At 40.5% G+C, this 22,246-nt stretch overlaps 1 protein-coding gene across 9 annotated transcripts in view; it reads right to left on the bottom strand.

The window, feature by feature from the left end:
• Positions 1-22,246, bottom strand: part of ASPH (aspartate beta-hydroxylase) — a 173,337-nt gene that overhangs the window by 93,051 nt on the left and 58,040 nt on the right. For 8 of the 9 annotated variants that reach the window (XM_072951912.1, XM_072951911.1, XM_031692173.2 and 5 more), the window contains exons 4-10: positions 8,682-8,774; positions 6,912-6,986; positions 2,829-2,945; positions 2,371-2,403; positions 1,826-1,882; positions 1,283-1,330; positions 798-830 (exon numbers count right to left, since the gene is read on the bottom strand). In XM_072951912.1, the coding sequence (XP_072808013.1) occupies positions 798-830; positions 1,283-1,330; positions 1,826-1,882; positions 2,371-2,403; positions 2,829-2,945; positions 6,912-6,986; positions 8,682-8,774 (456 nt within the window). Of the gene's footprint in view, positions 1-797; positions 831-1,282; positions 1,331-1,825; positions 1,883-2,370; positions 2,404-2,828; positions 2,946-6,911; positions 6,987-8,681; positions 8,775-19,839; positions 20,372-22,246 lie in introns of those variants that run through there. The other variant, XM_031692175.2, reaches the window with a different exon arrangement.

Below are 22,246 nucleotides of genomic sequence, written 5' to 3'. Positions count from 1 at the left end.
ATTCATATTTGAATGTTAAACTCTAAGACCATCCAGCACATAGGATGTCCTCCACATCTGACTCAAGCACGGCACGTCTCTTCATCCTTCTTGCTTATACCCGACTGGCTTCTTTCCTTCTACAGTCATCTTTTTAGATACTGGAATAAAAAGGATACGCCACTCGCTCTATGGCTTCTTGGTCATATTAATTTATGCAAAATTACTTACACTCTTGGAACCTTACTTCTCTCATCTGGGAAGTAGTGACAATATCATCTCCTTTGAGGAGCTTAATAAAACCACATGAGAAGTCCTTGGGCTACAAGAGGAACTGTAATTGTGTAAATTGGAACCTGATGCCAGAACCATTTTCTCCAAGCTCCCTTTAAGGCTGGAATGAAATTCTGTACCCTTTTCCAGGCTGGCAGATTGGTCATCTTTATTTAAGTGAAATGAATTTGCAGCGGCAGCTGGAGTAGTTAAGCTCTGACTAAAGTAGTCTTTCAAGCACAAGGCATGTTTAATAAAAAGAGGGCTATGACTATACAGTCATGAGATTAAGTTTTCTTGAGTAATTTTTAACTGCTTCCAAAGGCAACTTGCAAAGAGTTTAAGGAAGTATTTAGGCAATGGTGGAACCACGGGAGGAGGTAAATAATCTCCTAAAGTAAATTCTTTGAAAACTACCCATTCATTCGGATGTTTTAAGTTATGGTATTTGCAGCTAAAAATATCACTCTCCATGCTTTATAGTCAAAACTATGAGTAGATTTTAAAACAAGTAGGCAACTTAAGGTTAAGAAGCATTTTCAAACCTTGTTCATCATAGTCTTGGTATGTTACATCATCTGCAAAAAAGAGAATAAAACCAAAGTATTATTTGAGTCATTCTGTGTAACTGCTTAGCTAAAAAACACAACTTAATCTCAAATACAGAATTCTGATCCTTTAAATATTAACATTTGTACAATCCGTGAGAAATGCCTGTGCCCAAAAGCAATGAGAGGAAAGGGCAGGCATGTTATTTTCATAAAAATTCCTCAAATTGGCATAAAGATATACAAAAGGAGCATTAGGAATTAATACGCTGTTTTGTTGTGGAAGGGTGGTAGATGAGGTAAAGTATGAAAGCCTGGTATTCTTTAAATAATCCAATTTTGTTACAAAGCAAAAAGTCTTGTATTAGGTGCTAAAATTACTTCTTTGACCCTTTGAAAGAAAAGTCACCACGTTAACACAGCATCATAAGTGCAAAGCCTTAAGCAATGTTTAAAATCGAACAAAAACATTCATTTAATACCTGTGTGGTACATTTGTCCATCATCATCTACTGCTGGTTCACTCGATTCTAAAAAAGAAAAAATATACCTTTGCCAAACATGAAAGAACCAAATACCTTGTTAGACAGCATTCTAAAATATTTACAAATTAATTTTAATCTTCGTAACTGTGTAAGATAGATACTATTATCATGACTTAATAAAACTTAAGCTGGATAAAGTTCCATAATTTTCTCCCTACGTCACAAATACAAGGAGGAGCAAAACTAGGACCTGCCCCCCCACCTGGCTCCACTATGTCCTACTGCCTTGTTAATTCCCCAATATTCTTTCCAGTATCCCATCTGCAAAGACCAAAATCCCAACAGTGGTTTGAAAAACACATTTCCTTTTTACTTCATTTCTCCATGTAATATTAAACTATATTCAGAAATTTCTGTAAATATCTGGGCAAGCAAAAACTGAGTATTTAAGGAGACCTATGCATTGAATCAGAGTGAGTCATTAACCCTGGGTTAAAATGACCTTGGCCACTGCCTCAAAGAGAAACACATGTCACAGACCTGGATTTTCCTGTTCATATATCACGTCTTCCATATCCTGATTGTAGGCTGGTGAAGCTATAAATTAGGGAATAATTAGGAAATTACAAATATGTCTCAAAAAAAGTATCACACCTGATATTTAAAATATGAAAAAACACAATTTCTAGTAAAGATAGAAATCAAATCATAATGATGCTCAAGCTTACATTCACTCATGGAACAAACAAGTACTAACTGTGCTAAATGCCAAATACAAAGCTGAATAAGAAAGTCTTCATCATCAGCGGGTTTGTAACTGAACCACAAGATCAAGGTGCGCCATATTCTCATTTAGCTGATGCAAATTCAACTATATTCACACAACAAAAAATGAGACAAAGACACAGAGAGACAGAAACAGTCGTGCAGATGAACCCTCCTCCGATGCACTCAGCAAGCACCTGCCAAAGTGAGTCTGAGCAAGAACACGCATTTCCCCGCCCCTCCCTTGGACTCAGCACCTGAGTACTCCCAGACTGAGGTGTAACTCTAGTATTTACAGACACATGCTGCTAAAACCTTACCTGTCTCTTCTACATGGTAGTTATCTTCAGTTTCTGGAAAAAATAACATGAAGTAAGTATTACCACTTTCATAAAATGGCATGTTTATATATTACATAAGTATATTCTGAATGAATGTTTATCATGGTATGTTTATCAAGGTATGACTATAAGCTTTGGGAAATATATTCATTCATGAATTAGGAGCTGCTTTTGCTTCTAAAACAGTTTCCCAGAATGTTATATATTGTGAGAAGTGGATCTACTTTACTTTCTCATAATGTGCTTTAATATAGTCCTTGCAACCATTCACCAACCGTACTGTCTAGAGGATACTTGTTTTTAGTTTCAACTTAAAAAAAAAAAAAGTTGGATAAAAGTGAAATATTGGTTTTAAAGGTATTTAAAAAAAACTTCCATAACCAAAATTACAAATTATTTATTGTATTTTATTCTGAAACCAAAATACTGTGTTCTACCTTCATGAAGTGCTCCAGTGGGCTCAAATCCATCATCTGCATCACTTCCTACAAAGACACCGTCTTCTGGCTGTAGTTCTGCTGCTGGTCCATCCTGTTCTTGCTGCAGGTCCTCCCCTTGAACAATGATGATGAACAAAGTGACACGGGCGGACAGCAAGGGCCCCAGGCGGCAGCCAACACAGACATGCACACCCCATCTGAAAGGCTCCCGCATACCCGCTTCAGCGGCTGGGCGTTCCCTGTCCCTCCTGTAGGCCACTGAGCATGCTGCTGCCCACTCCGGAGCTCTGTCCTCACTCTGGCCAAGGGCCAGACCACCTCAGGGGGAAACAGGTCTGCTCTCACTAGAACATAAACTCACCAAGGACAGGAACCTCATACATTTTGGTCACTACGTATGCCCAGCACGTAGGGCCATGACTGGCCATAGGAAGTTCTCAATAAATACGTAATAAGTGAGTAAGTGAATTCATTATTATCACTATATTTGCCTCTTCAATTATCATGAGGTCAGAGAAACGGTCACCTTGTGACCTTTCACTGAGAACAGATATAAAATTCCATGTAACAATCTTAAATAACTCTATGCAAATGTTTTATCACAAAGAACAGTCAGCCCCCCCCCCAAACCATCTGCCAGGTCCTCTGCGTTGGGTCAGCTGCATTCCACTTTGCCTTTAAAGCTTCCTAGGTTTAGCCTTTAAGTTATGCAAAGATGCCCATTTTCTGTCCTGAGACGTTCACGATATACTGAACTGCTCTGCTCCTTTTGTGTAGCTGTTGGACACGCTACCTTACTCCACTGCAATACGGGTTAGCTTGTCACTGTGGTGCAAAACATTCTCCCAGTAGTAACTTGACACGGCCTCGATCAGAGGCTGCCCTGGGTGTAACACTCTAACCACGGAACTCAAGTAAACTAGACTTAGCTGTGCAGTGCAGCATCGCGTTAGGAGTGTGGGGTCTGGAATATCTGACTCCAGATTTAGGTGCTTCCACAACAGCTGTGTGACCCTGGGTGAGTTACTTAACTACTCTATGTCTAAGATCTCGCTTCATAAAAAAGAAATAATAAGAGTACCTACTCACAGAATTATCGTGAGGACTGATGCACTTAGGAAAATGCCTAGCCCATAATAAGTATTTAGGTTCTATTGCTGTTGCGCTGCTGCTGTTGTTAATATTTTACCACCACCATCATCATCCTAGTAATAATATTACTATTTCTGAACTCTCCCCCCAAACTGCAGGATGGGGTCCTTAGTCACTTTACCTCTAGGGTGGCCCAGTGGCGCCCCCAGGTGTTACTGGACTCTCAGGCCCTTTTATGTTGATAGTATTTCTTCCCCGTCCTCTCATCAGTCTGCTATCTTGTTTCTCCTCATTTCGGATTTCCTGCTTCTCAGCAAGCCCATCACCAATTCTAACTCCTATCACTAATTTTATTACTCTTTTTCTTCTTGCCATGATGCTTTTTCCTTACTCTCATTTATTCAGTGAAATCTGTCAGTTTTTACGTGAGCCAGACTGAGCCATCTCGGCCATCAGTTCAATGGAAGTCCCTGTTTTCAGTAGGAAAACAAACCAAGTGCCGTGCACCGTCTGAGTCTCTACTGTCTGGTACGAGAACAGGTTCCTGGGAGCGTACTAGACCCCACTGGAGGCACTGTCACACCCTCTGCGCCTGCTGCACCAACGCTATGGGGTAGCCTATTGAAGGATGAGGGACTCGAGAAACTTTGCTAAAGCCACACTGCTAATAAATTCAACGGCAGGACCTCAACCTTACAGTGAAATCCAGAATGACAGGGACAGAGTCTACTTCAGAGATCGCGTCAAGGAGGCCACGTTTGGGCTGTAAAATGTGAAAATGGGGACACACACATGTACACAAGCAAACACTAACAGAAGATATCACAAAGGCCCCCGTGGCAGGGACAGGCTTGGCAAGTGCATGGGAGAGACAGAAAACCAGCTGGGCTAGAGAAAAGTGAGCGAGGGGAGAGAGACTGGGCCCAGATTAGGCACAGTGAGCTGGGCCACATCAAACATGGGGTACTGAGGAGCAAAGATGGAAACAGGGATCCACCTGGGTGCCACTGCAGCGGTTGTGAGAAGAGGGGATGGTGGCAGACGTCAAAACACGTGTTAGAGGCAAAGCCGAAGGGAACTGCTGGTAGATGACATAGGAGGGGAGAAGAGGAGAGAGAAACAAGGAAAACTCCCAGATTGTTGCCTTTAGCAACTAAGTGAGAGGGAGGCGAAATGCAGAAGGCTGGAATAGGGTAAAACACTTCTGGAGGGGGGGCGGGGGAGCGGTGAGACACAGAGGAATCAAGAATTCAGTTTTAGGAACCTCTTAAGTTGAGATACCCACAGAACATGCAAATAGAAATAACAACGTGCAGTTGGATAAAAACAAGAGCTCAGGTGACAGATCAGGGCTGTAGACATAAGTTCGGAAGCAATACAAATAATGCTAAAAGCCACGGCCTGTGACTTTCCTAGGGAGAAAGCCTTGATCAAGAAAGAGGTCCATGGAGCACAGGTGCTGGAGGATTTCTCCCTCCTCAGGCTTCCTGCACCCACCCACCTAAAGATCTAGCACACCCTCTACCTCTTTCGCTCGCCACCTTGGGTGAAATTTGGTCTGACCAGCATCTGGACTCACTTGGGTCACCAGTACAACCCCTGATCTGATCTCCCTGCTAACACTCCCTCTGACTCACTTCCCATGCTGCAGACAGAATACCCAACGCTCCTGCACACGCTTAGAATCAAGCAAAAATATCCACCCCCTCGTCTCTCTCTCCACCTGTGTGTTTCACGTGTCAGCCGACCTGAACCACGTCGAGCCTCTTTGGCCTCTGAACTTTCACACATGCCATGCTCTCCGTTGAAAACATCTCACTAACATCTGCCTGGTAAAGCACTACACCATCCTCCAGCTCCTAAACCAAAGCACCATTTCTTCCAGGAAGCCTCCCCTAACCCCAAAGACTGAGCAAGCCCCACAGAGCACCCTGGCGTCTCACCACCACCGTCCTTACCTCATCATACTGAGATCACTTCCATATCTAGACTGCATCATTCTTGTGTTAGGTTAAAATGAAAACTTTCTTAAAAGGGTAGGAAGAAGAAGCCTGTGCTCAGACAGGCAGATACACACTCCGGTGAAGCAGTGTTTCTAGCTGAGAATAAACTGGTAACTAACAAATGGACACAGGCTCCCAGGCCCCTAGCAACCAACAGTAAAAACCTATGACTCAGCCGAAGCTCGTCTCCCCAGTGGAGCAGAGGAGTTAGGCATGATGCTCTCTACTTAACCCCTAACCCAAGACTGAATAAGACAGCTTAGCAGGCCTGCTAAAGCCCGACTTCAATGATAGGGAATTCTGTTTGTTTTTAGGAAACTTTTTTTTGGCTTTTTCCTTTAGGATCGCTTTCAGCTCGCACCAAACCCCTGAAGGCATCAGAACACCATGTGTTCGGCCCTCTTCAAAATCCTCCTGTGAGTTACATTTTGGGGTTATACTCTCTGCTTTTATCAAGGGATGCTTCAAGGAAACAGCCTCATAAAATCGTCAAGCACTGGTTTCTCCAGTATCCTTTCACATTCTCTGTACAGAACTTCACATGAGAAAGTTTTTAGACGTGAGAGCCGGGAAAAGGCGTTACGTTCTCTAAGTAAACAGCATGTCTGCTTCTTCTCTAGTAACGCCACCGACATAATTAAGTGTCTCCTTTTTGCTTGGGTGGCCACTCAAGCACGCAGTAAAATCTGAGGGCTGGCGACAGCTCCCAGAGCGCCCGTGACGGCTCGCCTGGGTCTGTTCTCTCTCCCTCCTCTGGCGCTGCCATCGGTTCTTGATGTGTCATTAGTCTCGATTTGTTTGTTCTCTTCGCAAGAAAATGGGGTAAAACGAGTGTGGCGCTGCTTTAGAAATACTTGTCCTCTAATAACTTTAAAAAAACCCCAGACACTTAATTATCATTTAAATGTTAAAATAACGTCCAAGTCATTTTATGTAACTAACCATTATTTTGGTAATGTGTGAAAACACAGATTTTAATTCATACCATGTTCTGTGTATACTGTTTCATGGAGAAGTGACTGAATTTGTTCTTGCACTTCATCTTCAATATTCTGAGGCCCTAAAATAATTACAGAACATAACTAAGTAGAAAAAATTTAGACATTAGTGTAGAACATGAAGTACAGTATCCACGTATACACATTAAAATGAATATATTTGACTAATAGTAATTGTGCACCTTTTTCATCTCAGTATAGCCCCTTTTTCCCCCAATGTTGGCAAATACAGATATTTTAAATTGGCTTTATTTTGATAGCAGATATAAATGCTAAAAGGCTTCTCCGTAAGCTACTCAAAATAGGAAATTAATTTGGGTTCAGATTTTTCTTTAAAAAATACAAACCAACCTCACTCAGAGCAAAATCATTTCAGTTTCTAGTTAACAAAATTTATGCTGGTGGTAGAATAAAGACGGGCAGAGCTTTCAGAAAAGGAAGTACTGGGAAATACGGATAAATGCGGAAGACAGCTCACTATCCGGCAGAGTACGTGCTCAACCCCTCTCCCCCTTGACAGTGAGGAGAAGGGCCCCCGGCTGGTGTGAGGGCTGGGATGGGCAGGGTTGGGTGCCCACTCCCGGAAGGTGTCGGGAAGTGTGAGTGGATAACAGACTGAAGGATTTAGGAGGACAATTTAATTTATCAGTAATATGCAAAGAGCAGTATTAACATAGAATAAAAAAGGAAAAAAGGAAGCAAGTGGTACAACATTACAGAGTAAGTACCGGCTTTGAAAAGCAAGACTCTTTTAAATTATAAATTAAGTTCAAAGTAAAATTTGAGGTGTCAAATCTAAATACACATTTAAACGATAAAGCTTAAAAAAAAGAATCACTCTAGCCCTGGTAGGATTAGAGCAATTCTACAGGAATGGAAGAGACAAAAAATTCTCCTGGGATTGCCATTTAAGCAATGACAGAAAAATGAGAGCAACATATTGACCTCTGTTAAAAGGAAGGAAGGAAAATCAAATGATTCACCAGTACGTAGTGATCAGCCAAAGTACCATCTGGACTGAGTAATTAACTTGCCAGCAAATATGTAGTGTATTACCTAACATCCCCAATAGGTGGCAAGATGAAACCAAATTTTGAGAACTACTGGGTAAATGAAAAATGTGCAGGAATTAAATAGTACTTTGTAATAAAAATCAAAGCATAAATCGGAAATGATAGTAATGGAATCAAGTTTCATTTACGAATTTAGTCAGAGATTTCAGCAGTTTTCGTCCTATGAGTCACAGGCCTTTGGGTGACTAAGAAGGTACTTGAATTGATCTGTGCAGTCATGTAGATACACACAGGCTTACAGGTGATCACACGGAGGCCTGGGAGGTCTTCTGATGTAGACAGGAGACTCATATTAAAGACTGGGGACCCAGGAGACCTACTCTACTACATAATGTGACAAATGAGGACAAAAGTAGTGTCCAGTATGTGTCTAATTTTATTTTCAATGGAACGTGGTACAGTAGTCCTGGAACTGGAATCAAGAAACAACATTTAGTTCACAATGTTCTTAACTGTGGTTTAGCAAGGAGCGCCCACCTGTGCCTTTGATTCTTGATCTCAAAAATTAAAACAATCCCATGTAAATTTTTACTAGAAGAAATAAACTATAAAATTTCAGAAGACAAGAAGAAAAGGTATTTCACTGTTCTATAAATATTGTGTAACAAAAACACGATTCTGCAAACTGCTACCTCGGGTACCTGGCAGCTGAGGTGCATCTGGTCAGAACGAGAGGAAGCTTACCTGGCTCCTCCAGAACCTGGTCCTCCAGCCAAGGGTACGGCTCGGCCTCTTCTGGTGGGACTGTTGGCTTTGGAGCAGATCTTTCTTTAAGGCCTGCATTTTTATTCACAAAATTAACTTAAGATTTCTTTTGACACATTAAGCCAAGTAAAATCATATTCTCAAACACTTCATCAATACGGCCAGTAATTCAAAGTTTCCGAGATTTTTATACTACATGAACATGTTGATATGCTTAAAAACTGAAGGAGGAAAACAGTTTGTTCTGTAACTTCACCTGCGCCTTTAACATCTCTTCACCTAAATTATCCTTTCATTCAAAAAACTGTAACCAGTTTAAATATTCACAAATCTCTAAAGTATGAAGTCATAAAAAATAAAACAAGAAGTCATGTCTGAACTTGCCAGAAGTTCAGTATGAGTTCAATCTCCTCTTGTGTTTGTAAGTGACTAATTCACTTCTAAGCCTTGAACTCCAACTTCAGCAACAAGAAAACTAAGATGCATTGGAACTTCCTCTTGTTATTTGTCTGCACTCCATATTTTGATTTATATTTCATTAATTATTCTTCTTGAGAACTATAGCTAAAGATGAGAGGAAATAATACATAACTCACTATGTACAATCTTCTAAAGTCAACACTTGTGAGCAATCGTATTATTCCATAAAAGCTCAAAGATACGGGGAAAAAATTCTTTTGTTTTTCTTTTTACTTCTTAAGGAAAAGAAGACATCAGGGTTAAATGAACATGAACGCTTATTTTAAAGGCAAAGTAGTCTAAAATCTATTATACTCTTAGGCCTTTGATATTGTCTATGTAGCACGTTAAAATACATCCTCAATTGAGTATTTATAAAACTAAACTAATTGGCATGACTATTCCATTTACCAAACCCTGGGCTCCTCACCACGCCACTGAGAATCTTGTACCAAGAGTCGCTATTAAAGGGGATATGTTCTGCACATCAGCAGCTGGGGTGAAAGGTCGGGACAGAACTGAGGGGCCTTTTCTAATCTTAAGCACCTTTAAACAACTCTTAATGGTAGATACACCGTTGTGTCTGGAAAATCCTCATTTCAATGTCATTTACTCTTCTGTTTTGGTTCTTTATATTTTTCCGTATTATTTCCCTTTCTTTATCTCTTCATTTTTCTGTCATTGACAAAAACACACTCCCACTTTCCCAAATCCTAAAAAGACAGTGAAACAGAGCTTCGCAGGACCCCAGCTCATCATTTCTACTTCCTCTAGTTACTTATTTCTGACACTACTTACCCTCAAAACCTAACCTTAGAAAAACAAACACCAGCACATACAGTTGCCTTCTACTTACAACCATAAAGTAGATTCCGGAGAGAAACTTACACAAACAGGCACAGATCCTGAAGGCAGTTCAGTTTCAGGGGGTGGTGGCTGGGGGTAAGGGGTGGAGGCTCACTAACACGCATCACATTTCAAATTCCAAATTCAGGGCTGAAAACTCCCCACGCCCTTTCCATTTAAATAACCCATGCTTCTACCTCTCAACTGTTCGTCTAACAGGTACGGACCTTCTCATTGCCAAGTGCTGCTGAATGAATGGGGCAAACCTTGAGAGTCTTCAGAATCAAGCCATTTATCTTTGCACTCTCAGCACCTCAGAAAACACCTGGCACATAGCAGGTGCTCAGTGATCATATGCTGAAGGGTGGGGTGCACCCAAGGGTGGGGCTACTCTCCCCTTTAAAGGCTGCAGGTTGCCTGCAGGGCCAGGCTCCTGAGCTGCACTAGGGTGGGCTGTAGATAGGGGAAGGGGGACTCGCAGCAGTGTCCCTCCCACTATTTACCAAAGAGACGCTTATCCGTGCTCCAGCAGCACCCAGCATTTCAGTACCGCAAGCGCAGAAGCCCGCACAGTCTGTTTATGCCTGTTGCCTTGGTATAATTATTCTGCACTCAAAAATATCTCAGTTTGGATGAAAAATTACTAGGGTCATTCTTCACCAATCCCATCTAGAGCAGGTTTTCAAATTGTGCTCCATGGGTTCAATAAGCAGTAAAATATTTCCCCATCAAACAATAAAGATTTAAGCTGCCTGAAAATCCCATTCATATTGGATTTCGAGAAGAGTTTCATTAGGAAAAAAAAAAAAAAGTTGATGCTAAAAGTGTTTGAAAACCAATATCCAGGCCTACAATGCCCCTAACAACCAGCTTTCTCTAAATTGGCTGGAAATTACTTGTCTCTCAAATCTAAATTTAAAACGTGAAAAACAACAGGAGAAAGCAAAAGCAAGTCACAAGAGAAAGCATTGAGCAGTTTTCTTTTCTGTCTGAAGTGGCAGCAAAATTGTAAATATTGATACCAGGTAACAGCTATTTTCCAGAGGAGAAGTCAGTGCAAAAATCAACTATTTTGTAAACTTCAAAGAAGCTGAAGATCGTATTAACACATCTCCTTCCCTAGACCCTTGTAAACTTTCTAATATTTAGCAAAAACACATTCTAAAATAATTGTTATTGTTTTGATAACCCATATGGAAGCTTTTATCCTGGTGTTTCCGAAAAATTTTTTGCCACCCAAATCCATTTTAGTCCATGAAGCTATGGATAAGTGTTCCCCAGAAAATAGTGGTAAATCCACATCTCATACAAGACTTTAGGCAAAAAGTTAAAAAAAAAATAAGCAAGAAAAAGAAATACATACAAGGCAAAGGAAAGGTTTTCAAATTGGATTTATTATAAGGTACACATGGTGTGGCAAGATATAGCACTGAAATAAATATTCAAAATTAGGTTATGAAATGAATGTATCAGTTTTCATCAAAGTCTTTTTTTTTTCAGTGGAGGTACTGGGTATTGAACCCAGGACCTCATGCATGCTAAGCATGCACTCTACCACGGAGCTATACCCTCCCCTGTATGTATCAGTTTTGATGTTCCTGGGGCTGCAAATCACAAAATACCAACTCACACTGGCAAGAAGGAAATTTATTATCTAACTTCACAAGTAGTGCAGAGGCAGGCAGACATGCTCTCCGCACTGGTTTCATCCTGGGGCTGGCACCCAGGGATCCCCAGCTGCAAGCTCCTCTTTCAGACAAGACGATGTCCAGAAGCAAAGGACCACCTCTTGCTCTGCTTCTTTCTTATTAGGCTTGAGGAAATCTTCTCTGGAAACTCCCAGCCATCTTTCCTTTCAGCTTTAATAGTCAAAACCAGAACCCACTTCCACTCCTAAGCTCGCCAGAGCAACAGGAGGACAATTGCTTGACAGTAATTAGCTAGGGTTGAATGAATGTTGCAAGTGAACCACAACAGCTCCTGTAGGATTTGGAAAACCAACTAATTCTCTTAAAACATACCTTGTTTTTAGTTCTTTGGGCACATGAGACATATTAGGAAAATTTTTTAAATATTTACATTTAATAAATGTATAGTTTTCCTTCCAACTTTAATTAAAAATGGGGTAAGTTATAAAAATTAAATGCAACGAGCACTTCTGCAAATTTGATTATCTGACACAATTACCTCAGCCCAGGATTAGCTTACTTCATTCACTACTGCCCAACATCACCTAATCATCATGAAAAAGAATAAATGCATTTTCTTCCCATAAATACACAACTGATTAAAACTTACTAAATTGCATATTGCAGCCAGTCATTCAACAAACATTTAGCGCTCACTAATGCAAGGAAGTCCTATAGAAAACCAACACACAAAAGCCCTACCTCCCGCGGGAAGGGAGCAATTAAAAAGATAAGAAATAGGGATTATTTAGAGTATATGAGGTGAGGAAGGATGGCATGGGGAAGACCGTGACAGGGAGTACCAGGCCCTGAGGGAAAGGGGGCAGGGCTATTTCCAATAAACTGATAAGGAAAGGACTCACTTGAACAAGTTCCTGACAGAGATCAGGGGTGTGGCTGTGTGAGTTACACAGGGGAAGAGTCTCCTGGTTAAGGTCTGGACCAGAAAGTACGAAATTCCTCGGCAGGGAGGGTGCTGGAGTGCGGAGGGGCCAGGTGGCCAGCACAGCTGGAGAGCACGGGCCTGAGACTCAGGAAGGTCCTGGACCCCCAATCAGAGGAGGACTTTACTCTGAGTGAGGGTAAAGGATTCACGTTTCCTAAGAATTATATACAATCTGCTTCCTCCACAAAATGTGGGAAAGTAAGGATTATACATAGCATTATGCTTCACAAGATGTCACATACTTAGCTCATAAAAGCTAAGGCATTTTTAAAAACTAGCTTATCAGTCTCTGGTTTACTAATTCAGGGGCGTACAGAGGAATACAATTTTTATCTTACCCATCCAGGTTACTCCAGCTGCTGCTGTTCATGCAGGGGAAGAGCTCAGGACTGCTACTGACTGCCTCAAATGCAAGCAGTCTAACAGCGTAAATCAACCTACCCCAAGAATATCCCTAACAGGTACATGAAACTTGAGAAATATTCTGGGACATCAATAAGCCAGAAAGGCACACATCCTAACTGGCCACGCTAATGCTTGCAGTTGTTCTTGGCTTGTAAAATCAGCACACACAATGTCAGCAGATACCCCAGGAGCAGCCCGACAGCTCCCGAGACTGCCAGGAACCAGAAGAGCTGCTCCTTGATGCACAACACGAGCCATTCCAGACTCAAAAGATCTTCACACGACCCAAGATGGACGGACAGATTTCAGGAAGAGGATGACATAAATCTCAAAAGAATTAAATACTGCCAAAAAGCTCCCAAGAGCCTGGTTTTGGGGACCAACAAAGGGACTCCATAAAGGCTGGAGTGGAGTGGACTCAGTTTAACGTCTCGCAACGTGAGACCGTGAGTCAGCGCTCTGGTACGGGAACCAAGAGGGCTGCCTTTGGGTTCCATCGGAATCTCGCCTTCAGCACGTTACCACTGCTGCAACTCTGGTCCCCACGAGCACACAAAGCAGACACAACAGTACCTCCTTAGCAAGGTTTTCAGAATTAAGTAAGGTCATTTAAACCCAGCAAATATACATTTTTTCCATCAGTTAATTATTTCCTTTACTTCCTCCAAAGGAACGAATTAACCCCGCTCCCTGCACACGTACACACAACAACATGAACACAGTTAAAGGCAGTTTATAAGGTGGTTAAAACAGGTACTGAAGAAACTCTGGGCTTTTCTTTAAAAAAAATATTTTTCCCCTTTCTAATATTATTAATTGCATACAGATCCGAAATATTTTTTAAATATCTATTTTAAATGTTGGGCATTCAATACACATACACTGAATGCCTACTATTGTCTGTTACTATGATAAGCACTGGATAAAACCCGTAGTCTGGTAGCAAAGTCCAGGAATGAAGCAAAGTGATGAGCATGGTAACTGGAAGGCACACAGTCCACCCACCTGCGAGGATCAGAGAAAGTGAGTGCAGATGTGACGACTCAGGAGGATCCTGCAAGAAGCAGAAGGCAGCCCAGCCCAGACTGGGAGTGCAGTGTAGGCAGAGGGGAAGTGGGCAGTGCTAGCAACAGTCCAGTGTATTTGTCCCCCTGTCCCTTGTTTATCTCATAGCATCTCATTGTAGGGACAGTATCCCCAGAACAGCCCCCGGCACGCTGCAGATACTCTGAGTATCTCTCCCACGAATCAATAAATGGGAAATAGAAATGACACAGCATGTGGGGTCTTATTTCACTACGAAAAAAACAACACAGACACTTCAAGTATATGCCTTCCTCTGATCTCGTAGGATACAAGAGAGGAAATGTTTGAGGCAGGTGACAGACAGACCTCCATGATGTACAGATGCTAATAAAGAGTGATAAATACATACAAAAAAATGAAATCAAATGATGTATGAAATGAGAACATGAAAAACTGAGGATGTTCTGCTCGGCGGGGCTTACAAAATGGAAGCTTTTGCAGACACTGATTTCTATGTAAAAATGACACCCCCAAACCAGCAATAAACAACTACTTAACGTGGTTTCATCCTCAGGCGAATGGAGGAGGCAGGACATGAGACTACAGATGGTTACCAAGGATTTTTTTCCAAGTACCCCAAACAAGGTTTTCATGAGAATAAGCCTTGCGGGTCTGCTATGTAATACTCAGCCTTCAGTTTCCTAAGAACAAAAACTTTCTCTTTAAATAGAACCAGGGGAAAACGTAAGGAGCATAACAACAAAATAAGCCTAGTTCGCCTGATAACTAAATGGTAGCATTTATCATACGGCAATACTCCCTTGCATGCCTCTAACTGCCTAAGGTTATTGCTGAGCTCTCTCCGTTCCCAAGGCTCTAACTCTGAGACACCCATTCAGGTTCAGCCCATCCAACCCTTCACGTTTGGGCAGCAGGAGGAGGCCTGGGGAGAGGAGAGGAAAAGCGGAATATAATCCCATAAACTGCCTGCATCGGGTGCAGACGAAGTACAGGGTATAAATATTCACTGTGTGGTCTGCCCTGCGCCCGTTGCCCCTTCTCCTGGCAGAAGCACACTGACTTTCATTGAGGAACTGGTTTCCCACCACCCTACTGTTTTCAGGGCGGCACTCACATGCCCACGGTCTTGGGATCACAGCTCTGTTAGCCCATACCCCAACCCTGTAAGGAACAGGGGTGAATGTGAGCACAGGGGCCTCGACCCCAGGCAGGCTGCCTGAGCAGGAAGCCCAGCTCCGGAGAGAGTCCAAAGATGGCGAGAGAGGCCCAGGCCACTGTCTGGGCACCCAGGTCTCACATAACCAACGGACAAAAGCCACAGCTGCCCCTGGTCTGTACAGTCACGTGAGCCAGTCAGTGTTTTTTGTCCACATAAGCTAATTTGAATTGGATTCACACAGATAACCAAAAGAATTACGGAAAATACTTAGAAGGAAAACTAAACGTGTTCCTAATATTCTGAGGAAGAATGAGGAATGCCTTTTTGATAGAAACAGTTACACCAAGACTTAACAAAACTGAAAATTAGGAATTAAGTAGGTTTTTGTAGACTGGGGTAGAAAGCTCTGAAGACCATAAAATCGCTTCTGTGGAAGAACGTGTCCTGACTACAAAGCAAACTTATGAATGAGTTTTCCACGATTAGACTGGGTGTGAAAGTTCTCATTTATACCATATACTTAGGACACGTTATTTCTCCATAACTTTTCTGGTCTTTGTAGTTCACAGCTTCGGTTTCCCTGTGCTACCAGTATCCTTTAAATAACTAAGCATTCCTGCGGCTCTACGCACATGCCACCGTTCGAGTTCCTCGTGCCTGCCCCCTCAGTGATCTCTGCAGGACAAAGCAGCGCCCAGCACACTTGTTTCACAAAGACACATTAGCTTCAGAGGACAAAGGACTTGAATATTTGTCTCATAAAATGTTGATAAAAGTAGGAGTGGGAATCACAGCCCCAGGGTTTCCAGATTTTTAATGACTGAAACAAGTTGGTAGACTTTCACCATTTGAGCGCCAACAATGTACCAGCCCCTCATGCACAGGCAACACCAGCTGTTCTCACAACCACCTTGAGGGAAAAGTGAGGAAAACCAGCCTTTCCAAGATGCATTTTACAGTGAACTAATCTGAGCGATCAATCCAGAGAAATGCCACCAACAGGTGTTAACAGAAGGAATGGGGGAGACACAGCATACACCACTAACCCGTTTCACGGACAATGACATTTCAGTTAACTTAAACCATTTAAATTTCTTTGTTTCCTACTGGAAGTATATAGAGGGAGTCCTTATTACCCAAATAATAATTATGAGAACTCTGAACTTACAAAGCTGTGTGACTCAACAGGCCGTAACACTACAGAACAGTCTCTGTGAACCAGTCACTTGCAGAATTAACCCCTGGGATTAACTCAAACTTTCATACTAACAGATTTATGTCAATCTCTTTACCAGTCTCTCCCTCATTTTGAGATGTCGTGGGGCCATCTATACACAATGCCAATTATCCACAAAGCAAAACTGAAAATCTTGTAAAAAAAAAAATTAGATTTCAAACAGTTGATTACAAATGATGCTAGAAATAACTGTGATTCACAAACAAAGCCATTAACAAATGAAACACAGATGTCACACATCACAGCAACGGAAGGGAAAAAAATTCAGGGATGATAAAGTGCTTCCAAAGAAAGTATTTTGAATATGAAAGGATAAAAGACTCCTGAAAAAAATGACAGGCCCCCAAATATTTCTATGAAACTGTCTTTACAATGACTGCTACTCACATGGGAAATACCGCCATAAAAAAATTTAAGGACAACTATGCCAATAACGTCATTTTTTAGATTTCTGTGTATCATTTCTTAGTGAAACTTAAATAATTTGTTAGTGATAATAACAAAATCAATTTACATTCTTAGTATTTAATTTTCACTCTTTAGGATTTTCTGACTCCCAACTACTTCGTATTATGAAATTTTTGTCCTTGTTTTTTAGTTGACTTATTTTAAAAGGGTGACCTTTCTGGTTTTAATTATCCTTACATAACAATATGAAGCAGCAGAATATAGAAATAACTACATAGTGAATAGAAAAGTGAGTAAAATGAGAAAGTGAGCATAATTTTAACCCATTAATCATGATCAGAAGTACCTTGCACTAAGCTTTTTTAGGTGGACAGTAAGTGCCAACAGAGTTGGATAAGTGACCTCAACTTCAATAAAATTCAATTGAAGCCTTAATTACTGAAAGAAATGGAAGGAAGGAAAAAAGAAAGCAAGAAAATAAGCCGATTGCCAGTTCACAAGAGCTCTTGAAATACTTCTAATGTTTTAGGAAAGATGTTTCAATTCAATTCTTGAGCTGATATTCAAAGGAAAACTCAGTGATAGAACTAAAATATTTCCAAGTGCTTTATTAAATAACAACAGATGTTTATATTCTTACCCTCATTAGGGTTATTGTAAATTTTTTTCACTCATTTTCTCAGAATTTAGTATTTATGTACTTTATGCCTCATAGCTATCGACTGTCCTTAAAAACCAAGGTAAAAGTTATTAGAATGCCCTCAGTAAATGTAATTATAATTCTCTGCCCTTTTCTGCAAGGGAGGAAAAAAAATTATCTGTACAAAAATCAACACTTAAAATTTGGTACATAAATTTAAAAAAATCAATCCAGCAAGCTCTAACTGCAAGGTTTTTTTCCCCCCTACAGTAAGCATTTATTGGTGGAAAAAAAGTGTTTCTAAAAAGGATTTATCTTTAAAAGATTGTAACTTTTATGCGGTTGGTAGATAGTTTTGCTTCTTGTTCTTTCCAGTGCTTGTCAGAGCCTCCCTCTGCTCCTCCTAGAAACTGTTTCTTGCAGGAATATTTCATATGGTTTGAGAGGGACCCCCTCAGCCCCCACCCAAAGCTTTGTGCACAGGAGCCTGCCTGGGAAGACCAAGCCATCCCCAATGACAGGAGTGATCACAGAGGCTCGCCAGACCTAACCAGGACAGCCCAAATCTCCCAGGACTTTCCTCCCAGGGCCATCCCAGAAAACTGCATCTTTGCACAAGGATGGCTAAACGAGGAAGATATATCTGAGGGCTACACTCCTCACCTCCAAGTAGAATCAAGTCAAGCAGAAACGCTCAGAGCCAAGATCTGTTGAGAAGAGCGCTAGGAAGAAACAGCTCCCACTACAGGTCTGTACTTGGGACCTATTCCCCTCAAGGCAGTGCCCCTGCATTTGCCAAGCAAACCAGCCATCGAGTTCCCTGTTTGGCTTACTGTATTCCTGTAATCAATCTATAAAAACAACCAAATCCCAACCAAACAACATACGAAACCCCAAGTTACCATGTATGACAATTTCTTCAGACCTCAGTTTTTAAACAATAAAATGATAGGACTGAATTAGAGATATCAGACTAGGTGTTCCCTAGGACTTCCCCCTTGCTGTATAATTTTATTATGTCAGTTGGACTTTGTGTCAATTAAATGTGTGTTTGATTTTAAGCCATAAAAGGTACAAACATATTTTAAAAAGGGGAGGGGTACAGTACTTTTAGAAACTTTTGACACTTAATGCTTACTCCTTCCTGATTTGAAATATCCTTAATTAGGCCAAAAATTTCTATTTTTAAGCTCTTCATAGAAAAAAGTTGAAGACTCATTTTAAAAAAAAAAAAAATCTTTAGGGCAGCACCTCTGATTCTGTTTCAACAAATCAGGTTGCTCTTCTCAAATTCAAGAACCGAATTTCACCACCAGTCACAATTAGAGACTTAAGACTTCATGCAGAACAGCACAAACCATTTGGAGAAATGTATTTCTTATTCAAACTTCACTTTATTAAATGTTTTCTGAACTCAATTCTGACCTCTAGTTAGATCTCCCAATTTGCAACTCCTTAGAAGTGGTAAACAATTTCGATACCATCAAATGTGAAAAATATACGCCATTCAACCAAAACAACTGAAAAACTGTAATTATAAAATGAAAGGATATCCCAGTTTGAAATAAGGAAAGCCTTTCTATAACTATTCTGAGTCTGTAAAGATATCATAAATACCCTGCTGTTCTACATAAAATTCTCTTTTACCCATGACTGTTTCTAGAATTCTCAGAACAAAGTAAACATTAAGAATTTATTGGGAGATTAGGAAAAGGTGGGGGAGGGATGGTTGGAAAGAAGCAACTTGAGGAGGGGAGAGGAGTGAGGAGGCATGAAGGGGTGAAAAGGGGGGTGAAAGAGTAAGACTGAGGAGGAGAGACAGGAGAGGAGAGAAAGATGGCAGAGGGAAAGGCCTGGGGAGGGGAAATGCAGATCCGCAAAGGGCCGAGGAGGTGCCCTGGGAAGAGCTGGGAGGACAGGAAGGAAAAGGGGATGGAGAAAGGAAGTGGAGAAGGAAGAGGGTAGGTGAGGAAGAAAGGCAGGCAGGAAAGTGGGAAGGAGAAGGAAGGAAGAAAAACAACCGGCAACGGAGAAAGAAGGTAACTTCCTACCTACCTGAGTATTGCTCGTACCTGAACCTTACACATCACTCTGCCTATAAATGCTATTTGAGATTTTAATAGTCTTAACTCCAATGAAAACATTACCAAGCAATAAATTCATTACAATGCAAATTATACACATACATTCATCTAGATACATGATCGACAAATTAATAAAAATCGACATTATTACATCATATTTCTATGACATCCATTTCGAAAGCTTCATCTTTTAAATTTAGAAGCATGAGACAGGTACCTAAATTTCCAAGAATTTACTTGCTGAGCACCAGTGAATACATTCAAGGGCTAACTGACACGTCTTCCAGATGTAACTAAGTAACCAGAGCAAGCCGAAGTTTGCTACACCCGTCAGCGGCAGATCAGGACCAAGGACGTAACCGTGCATCCTTGGGACAATGCTGTTAGGGCTTCAGTTCTTTCTCTTCTGGTTATTTCCCTTGGCTGGGTGTGCGTGTCTGGCAGAACTCCCCTTCTTTCTATCATCTTTGTCTCTGGGTGCCACTTTACCAGAAATATCCTTTACATTGGTTGGTTTTTTCCTATTTTCCTTGGTTTTAGCGCCTTTATCGAGTCCCACTTTCTCTTTGTCTCTGTCCTTTTTACTCTTAGGAGACTCTTTCCGGGAAACATCTGAATCCACAATTTTCTTGTCCTTCCGGTCATCCTCTTTTTCCTTCTTCCCCCTTTTTCTCTCTTCATCCTTACTTCCCTTCCTGGACCCAGGCTTCTCTTTTTCCTTCTTGAGCTCTTCTTTAGTGAGTTCTTTAACTTTCGGGTTTTCCGATCAAAGGAAAAAATGTTTATTGAAGGCATCTCTCGATTCATAGGACAGCAATTTAGTGCAAAAGTGTTGTCTTTTTTTATATCTCCCCACACACACGAAATGATCTTTCAAAAAGTGACTTACATCCACTAGTTTTAAATTGGCTAAAAACAGATGCAAATCTCTATAAAGTATCAGCTATAAAAGAAATGCTACGAACTTGCCATCATATTTTTCCAGCTTGAAATACGGCATGATTCGTCTCAAGACAAGGTTAACATGCAGTGTTAATGAGTCCATCCATAAAGGCAGTACTTTACACAAAGCGTTAAGAACTCATATTTCACAACATAATTAAAGGAACACTGGCAATATAAGAATGCATTTTCCATAACGGGCAAGTATTTGAACAAAGACAATTTAAAAATCTTTAGCTCTAACAAAAATTTTTACGTCCTTAAAATACTTGTGCTTACATTCCTTGAAAATATTATGCACAAATGAAAAGTGAAATACCATTTCATTTTCTTAGTTAAGAAAAATACAATTTCCACACAAGCATGAAATTTTAAATTCGTTATCTACGGTATTTAAAACGACAAGTAGAACTTCTTTTCTGCTTATGTTCAACATTATGAAATCAGTATTCCTTTAAGTATATTTCCTGTTACTTTATGTAGCGCCACTCCAAGCCAACATACATCTTGTCCGAGCTCACGGGGGAGACAGCAGTAAGACAAACATTTACAGGTGATTCCAAATCTTGTGTGAGGCGCTGCTTTCAACTTGCTGTAAATACAGTTGAACAGTGCTGCTAGCAAAAGCTTTGAATTTCACCCTCTTGCTTTCTCACTAGGAAACCATAAGAGAAGCAAGGTGTTTGCTGTATAATGTAGCATTTAAGCGGAAACGAAAAAGAGAAAGATTTCTTTAATGTGATAAAATGTGGAAGCTGTTTCTGCCCATCAAAATCATGTAAAATTCACACAGGACAAAATGTTATTCAATTCTTCCTGACAGTCTTATTAAAACCTTATAAAAATACAGAAGAGAATTCATAAGTCATCAACCATCCTCCGAGTCCTCATTCTCCTTCAGGGCTGCTCAGAGTAACAGACAAAGCCACTGCAAGAACACAATGCTTGTGCAGGGCTGGCAGGTCTTATTCTGCACATGGTTTTTAAAATATTAAAACTCTAATGTTTAATTTACCCCTCTAGATCAAGGAATAAACTTACACTTCATTGGCCACTTATTCCATAATTATTTGTATCAGAATAAAAATCAGAAAAAAAAAAATTCTGTATTTTTTCCAGGAATGATTCAGGTGGGATGCCAAAGTTAAAATGCTAAAATTTCCTAATCCTAAAATTAAAATACAAATCACATAGTAAAATCCCACCTGTTAATGTTTCACTAAAGTCAAACTACAAACAATGTGCCAAGCACCTGAACACGAAAGAATATTACAGATTTATAAAGAAAAGCATGCACTTCCTCTATGCCCCTTTCCCTAGAGGACAGAAATATTTACATGTGAACAAGAAAAACCACACAGAGATATAAAATAAGGCTGTAATAATAAGCTGTTAGCTTCTACACAGTGGTTAACAGGTGTAATAATTCTTAATGAACCAAAACATCAAACACAGCAAATTTTCTAACAGCATAACACAGTGCTCCAGATTATAAATCTAAGTTTCCATTTTACTGAAAACTACAAATGTGATCACACTGACTTTTATTGTTTACTGTGCTCTAAGACAGCCTCATCAGAGCTTTTGGAGAAATGCAATCAATCACTGATGAATTCATCTTTATTTCCAATAGGAACTAAAAAATTCAAACTGAGCAAGTGTTTAGAGGTTGGAAGGTAAGTA

Source organism: Vicugna pacos, chromosome 29, assembly GCF_048564905.1.
Source record: "Vicugna pacos chromosome 29, VicPac4, whole genome shotgun sequence".
Taxonomy (NCBI): Eukaryota; Metazoa; Chordata; class Mammalia; order Artiodactyla; family Camelidae; genus Vicugna; species Vicugna pacos.
This window is presented reverse-complemented; position numbering and strand designations above follow the sequence as displayed.